Consider the following 7217-nt stretch of genomic DNA (forward strand, 5'->3'; position numbering starts at 1 on the left):
TGACACGGCTGGAAACCCATGTTCAGTGTCCCGGGCTGGCCCTGGGAATTTGATGGAAGTAGTATGCCTGAACTTCTCTCCAGGTGGAGTAATATGGTTTCCCATGGCAACGTGTCACAAGTACCTTTGTTAGAACCATTTCTCTCTAAAGCCACATTACAAATTTATTAAATCACTAATTCACACATTTATTAAAAGTTCAAATAAACATTTTATTAAAACATTTTTTTCAAATTCCGGACAAACCACGTATAAAATACATTACAAAAATACTTTCATTTTAACAGTGAAAACAAACTTCCTGTAGATTATTCTCTTTCATACTTTACATTGATCCTTGTGCATAAAAAAAACAACAGAAATCAAGGTAACAAGTAACAAAGTGCATGAGAAACGCTTCAAATGAAAACAACGATATGCCATCGGCGCACGGAGGAACTATACAATTCATTCAACGCTTCCTAAAAAAATAACCGGGGATGCGCAGTCCCGTCCCAATCTTCTATAGAAAATAACCATTATGTCACTAAGGGCCGGATTCAATCACCCGCAGTGATGGTCACCAGATGAGGAATACCAGTTGGCATGAATAGTATTGTACAGTGGGACTGGCACAGTAGGTGCCAGATAAAGGAGATGCACATTTGGCAAGGATAAGGCAATCTGGCAGGAGTAGCCTGGACTATGCCAGGGCGACGGAGATGCCCAGTTGGATGGGATAAGGTTGTTTGGCATTGACTGACACATAGGCTAGGTTTTTCTAGACGGTTGATAGATGCCAATTGGCAGGGGTATCACTGTCCAGTGTGGGGGGTTATGGAGGTGCCCAGTTGGTAGGGATAAAGTGGTCTGGCATATTAGCAGTGGACTGGGATTTGCCAGGCTGAAGGACGGATGAACAGACTGGACGAGATGCCAGTACATGCAGGGATAACATTGTTTGGTGGGGATGGCACAGCGCAGTTCAGATGATGGAGATGCCCATTTGTCAGGAAGGTGACATTGAGTGACATCAGTAGTAGGCTGGGATTTGCCAGGCTGAGGGTATGATGAGACTGGAGATACCAGTTGGCAGGGTGAGCTCTGTCCAGTGGGGAAAGCACGGTAGAGGTAATGGAGCTGTACATTAGTAGTTATATTCGTATTGGAAATTGATATTAGGCTGGGATTTGCCAGGCTGGAGGACGGATGAGGAGACTGGATGAGATCTCAATTGATACAGGGATAACATTGCCCCAAGGCCCAGCACAGGTCAGATGATGGAGAGGCCCAGTTGGCAGGGATAGGGTGGTTTGGTACATTAGCGGTAAGCTGGCATTTGTCAGACTGAAGGACAGATGAGGAGACGAAATTAGACTTTTAATTGATGCAGAGATAACATTGTCCAGTGGGGATGGCCCAGTACAGGTCAGATGATGGAGATGTCTATTTGTCAGGTTGTGACATTGACCTGCACATCAGTAGTAGGCTGAGCTTTGTCAGACTGAGGGTCAGATGATGAGATCGCTGAGATGTCCACTGGCAGGGGTATTATGGTCCTGTGAGGTGAAGGAGGCTCAGGCCAGTCAGTTGGAGAGATAGGGTGATAGAGGCCAGTTAGTCGTAGAGGTCTGAATATGGAGGCCAGTCAGTCAGCGAGGTCATGTGATGGAGGCCAATCAGTCGGCAAAGTCAAGTGAGGGAGGCCAGTGATGTGATAGAGGCCGGTCAGTCGGTGAGGTCAGGGGACGGAGGCCGGTCAGTCGGTGAGGTCAGGGGACGGAGGCCGGTCAGTCGGTGAGGTCAGGGGACGGAGGCCGGTCAGTCGGTGAGGTCAGGGGACGGAGGCCGGTCAGTCGGTGAGGTCAGGGGACGGAGGCCGGTCAGTCGGTGAGGTCAGGGGACGGAGGCCGGTCAGTCGGTGAGGTCAGGGGACGGAGGCCGGTCAGTCGGTGAGGTCAGGGGACGGAGGCCGGTCAGTCGGTGAGGTCAGGGGACGGAGGCCGGTCAGTCGGTGAGGTCAGGGGACGGAGGCCGGTCAGTCGGTGAGGTCAGGGGACGGAGGCCGGTCAGTCGGTGAGGTCAGGGGACGGAGGCCGGTCAGTCGGAGAGGTCAGGGGACGGAGGCCGGTCAGTCGGAGAGGTCAGGGGATGGAAGCCGGTCAGTCGGCGAGGTCAGGGGATGTTGGCCGGTCAGTCGGTGAGGTCAGGGGATGTTGGCCGGTCAGTCGGCGAGGTCAGGGGATGTTGGCCGGTCAGTCGGTAAGCAAAGAGCGGAGGTTACAGAGCGGAGCCTGGGAGCTGTGATCCCCTCTGTTAGGCAGCACTGCCCCATACTGCACCTCCTGCTCCCAGTAGGGTGATGCGGACATGTCGCTGTGGTAGCTGCCCGGGCTGATGGTCGGGTAGACAGGGTGGGGGGTGCGGGGGTAGAGGAGGGGGGTCCCGGGCCCCCAGGGGCCACTCAGCAGCGGGTAGTGGTATGCAGGGGGCTCCTGGTAGCGGAAGGCGGGCAGCGGAGCGCTGATCTCGGCGTTGGGCGGTCGGTGCAGCCGTCTCAGCCGCCGCCTCCTCCTGTAGTTGCCCCGCTCGAACATGTCGTGGAAGGAGGGGTCCAGCGCCCAGAGGCTGCCCTTGTGCCCGGGCTGGCGGGGCAGGCGGGTGAAGCACTGGTTCAGGCTGAGGTTGTGGCGGATGCTGTTCTGCCAGCCCTTCCCCTGCAGCCGGGAGTAGTACGGGAAGCGCCGGGCTATGGCCTCATAGATGCCGCTCAGGGACAGCCGCTTCCCCGGGCTCTCCTCCAGCACCAGCGCGATCAGAGCCACGTAGGAGTAGGGCGGCTTCTCCTCCTCCTGCGCCGCCTGTCCCTGCTCCATCACCGGCTGCGCCTGCTGCTCTCCCGGCCGCTCAGGCTCCATAGTGCCCCGAGGAAGCTGCTCCCTCAGTCCGGGGAAAGGCACATGTGTCCTGGGGAACGCCCACCGCAGCCGCGACTCCGCCCACTGCAATGCTAATCTTCAGTAGCCTGGCACGCCCACTCAGCTCTATCACTCCCACTGTAGCCGCGACTCCGCCCACCACGGTGCTACTCTAAGCCAGCTAGGCACGCCCATTGCTGTCAGTTGTCAAGTATTACCACGCCCACAGCATGCTCGTCTTATAGGACCGCCCACACAGGAGTCAGCCTGAGGTCACCAGTCCATGAACCCGCACAGGCAACACTGTAACTCCCGCAGTGACCCTGGCATCAGCCTGATCGCCCACAGGCAACACTGTAACTCCCGCAGTGACCCTGGCATCAGCCTGACCCTGCACAGGCAACACTGTAACTCCCGCAGTGACCCTGGCATCAGCCTGATCGCCCACAGGCAACACTGTAACTCCCGCAGTGACCCTGGCATCAGCCTGACCCTGCACAGGCAACACTGTAACTCCCGCAGTGACCCTGGCATCAGCCTGACCCTGCACAGGCAACACTGTAACTCCCGCAGTGACCCTGGCATCAGCCTGACCCCGCACAGGCAACACTGTAACTCCCGCAGTGACCCTGGCATCAGCCTGACCCCGCACTGGCAACACTGTAACTCCCGCAGTGACCCTGGCATCAGCCTGACCCCACACAGGTAACATTAACTCCCGTAGTGACCCTGGCATCAGCCTGACCCCGCACAGGCAACACTGTAACTCCCGCAGTGACCCTGGCATCAGCCTGACCCCGCACTGGCAACACAGTAACTCCCGCAGTGACCCTGGCATCAGCCTGACCCCACACAGGTAACATTAACTCCCGCAGTGACCCTGGCATCAGCCTGACCCTGCACTGGTAACACTGTAACTCCCGTAGTGACCCTGGCATCAGCCTGACCCTGCACAGGCAACACTGTAACTCCCGCAGTGACCCTGGCATCAGCCTGACCCCGCACAGGCAACACAGTAACTCCCGCAGTGACCCTGACATCAGCCTGACCCCGCACAGACAACACTGTAACTCCCGCAGTGACCCTGGCATCAGCCTGACCCCGCACAGGCAACACTGTAACTCCCGCAGTGACCCTGGCATCAGCCTGACCCCGCACAGGCAACACTGTAACTCCCGCAGTGACCCTGGCATCAGCCTGATCGCCCACAGGCAACACTGTAACTCCCGCAGTGACCCTGGCATCAGCCTGACCCTGCACAGGCAACACTGTAACTCCCGCAGTGACCCTGGCATCAGCCTGATCGCCCACAGGCAACACTGTAACTCCCGCAGTGACCCTGGCATCAGCCTGACCCTGCACAGGCAACACTGTAACTCCCGCAGTGACCCTGGCATCAGCCTGACCCTGCACAGGCAACACTGTAACTCCCGCAGTGACCCTGGCATCAGCCTGACCCCGCACAGGCAACACTGTAACTCCCGCAGTGACCCTGGCATCAGCCTGACCCCGCACTGGCAACACTGTAACTCCCGCAGTGACCCTGGCATCAGCCTGACCCCACACAGGTAACATTAACTCCCGTAGTGACCCTGGCATCAGCCTGACCCTGCACAGGCAACACTGTAACTCCCGCAGTGACCCTGGCATCAGCCTGATCGCCCACAGGCAACACTGTAACTCCCGCAGTGACCCTGGCATCAGCCTGACCCTGCACAGGCAACACTGTAACTCCCGCAGTGACCCTGGCATCAGCCTGACCCTGCACAGGCAACACTGTAACTCCCGCAGTGACCCTGGCATCAGCCTGACCCCGCACAGGCAACACTGTAACTCCCGCAGTGACCCTGGCATCAGCCTGACCCCGCACTGGCAACACTGTAACTCCCGCAGTGACCCTGGCATCAGCCTGACCCCACACAGGTAACATTAACTCCCGTAGTGACCCTGGCATCAGCCTGACCCTGCACAGGCAACACTGTAACTCCCGCAGTGACCCTGGCATCAGCCTGACCCCGCACAGGCAACACAGTAACTCCCGCAGTGACCCTGACATCAGCCTGACCCCGCACAGACAACACTGTAACTCCCGCAGTGACCCTGGCATCAGCCTGACCCCGCACAGGCAACACTGTAACTCCCGCAGTGACCCTGGCATCAGCCTGACCCCGCACAGGCAACACTGTAACTCCCGCAGTGACCCTGGCATCAGCCTGACCCCGCACAGGCAACACTGTAACTCCCGCAGTGACCCTGGCATCAGCCTGACCCCGCACAGGCAACACTGTAACTCCCGCAGTGACCCTGGCATCAGCCTGACCCGCACTGGTAACACTGTAACTCCCGCAGTGACCCTGGCATCAGCCTGACCCCACACAGGTAACATTAACTCCCGTAGTGACCCTGGCATCAGCCTGACCCTGCACAGGCAACACTGTAACTCCCGCAGTGACCCTGGCATCAGCCTGATCGCCCACAGGCAACACTGTAACTCCCGCAGTGACCCTGGCATCAGCCTGACCCTGCACAGGCAACACTGTAACTCCCGCAGTGACCCTGGCATCAGCCTGACCCTGCACAGGCAACACTGTAACTCCCGCAGTGACCCTGGCATCAGCCTGACCCCGCACAGGCAACACTGTAACTCCCGCAGTGACCCTGGCATCAGCCTGACCCCGCACTGGCAACACTGTAACTCCCGCAGTGACCCTGGCATCAGCCTGACCCCACACAGGTAACATTAACTCCCGTAGTGACCCTGGCATCAGCCTGACCCTGCACAGGCAACACTGTAACTCCCGCAGTGACCCTGGCATCAGCCTGACCCCGCACAGGCAACACAGTAACTCCCGCAGTGACCCTGACATCAGCCTGACCCCGCACAGACAACACTGTAACTCCCGCAGTGACCCTGGCATCAGCCTGACCCCGCACAGGCAACACTGTAACTCCCGCAGTGACCCTGGCATCAGCCTGACCCCGCACAGGCAACACTGTAACTCCCGCAGTGACCCTGGCATCAGCCTGACCCCGCACAGGCAACACTGTAACTCCCGCAGTGACCCTGGCATCAGCCTGACCCCGCACAGGCAACACTGTAACTCCCGCAGTGACCCTGGCATCAGCCTGACCCGCACTGGTAACACTGTAACTCCCGCAGTGACCCTGGCATCAGCCTGACCCCACACAGGTGACACTAACTCCCGCAGTGACCCTGGCATCAGCCTGACCCGCACTGGTAACACTGTAACTCCCGCAGTGACCCTGGCATCAGCCTGACCCGCACAGGCAACACTAACTCCCGCAATGACCCTGGCATCAGCCTGACCCGCACAGGCAACACTAACTCCCGCAGTGACCCTGGCATCAGCCTGACCCCACACAGGTAACACTGTAACTCCCGCAGTGACCCTGGCATCAGCCTGACCCCGCACAGGCAACACTGTAACTCCCGCAGTGACCCTGGCATCAGCCTGACCCCGCACAGGCAACACTGTAACTCCCGCAGTGACCCTGGCATCAGCCTGACCCCGCACAGGCAACACTGTAACTCCCGCAGTGACCCTGGCATCAGCCTGACCCCGCACTGGCAACACTGTAACTCCCGCAGTGACCCTGGCATCAGCCTGACCCCGCATTGGCAACACAGTAACTCACGCAGTGACCCTGGCATCAGCCTGACCCCACACAGGTAACATTAACTCCCGCAGTGACCCTGGCATCAGCCTGACCCTGCACTGGTAACACTGTAACTCCCGTAGTGACCCTGGCATCAGCCTGACCCTGCACAGGCAACACTAACTCCCGCAGTGACCCTGGCATCAGCCTGACCCCACACAGGCAACACAGTAACTCCCGCAGTGACCCTGACATCAGCCTGACCCCGCACAGGCAACACTGTAACTCCCGCAGTGACCCTGGCATCAGCCTGACCCCGCACAGGCAACACTGTAACTCCCGCAGTGACCCTGGCATCAGCCTGACCCCGCACAGGCAACACTGTAACTCCCGCAGTGACCCTGGCATCAGCCTGACCCCGCACAGGCAACACTGTAACTCCCGCAGTGACCCTGGCATCAGCCTGACCCGCACTGGTAACACTGTAACTCCCGCAGTGACCCTGGCATCAGCCTGACCCCACACAGGTGACACTAACTCCCGCAGTGACCCTGGCATCAGCCTGACCCGCACTGGTAACACTGTAACTCCCGCAGTGACCCTGGCATCAGCCTGACCCGCACAGGCAACACTAACTCCCGCAATGACCCTGGCATCAGCCTGACCCGCACAGGCAACACTAACTCCCGCAGTGACCCTGGC

At 58.7% G+C, this 7217-nt stretch overlaps 1 protein-coding gene across 1 annotated transcript; it reads right to left on the reverse strand.

The window, feature by feature from the left end:
• Window positions 1-241: 241 nt before the first annotated feature.
• LOC148477142 (forkhead box protein D4-like 1) lies at window positions 242-2954 on the reverse strand. The gene has a single exon (XM_088457154.1). The coding sequence runs from the start codon at window positions 2895-2897 to the stop codon at window positions 2235-2237; it is 663 nt and encodes a 220-aa protein (XP_088313280.1). The 5' UTR covers window positions 2898-2954; the 3' UTR covers window positions 242-2234.
• Between the last annotated feature and the right edge of the window lie 4263 nt (window positions 2955-7217).

This window comes from Taudactylus pleione, unplaced genomic scaffold (genome assembly GCF_031769625.1).
Source record: "Taudactylus pleione unplaced genomic scaffold, aTauple2 ptg000740l, whole genome shotgun sequence".
Lineage (NCBI taxonomy): Eukaryota > Metazoa > Chordata > Amphibia > Anura > Myobatrachidae > Taudactylus > Taudactylus pleione.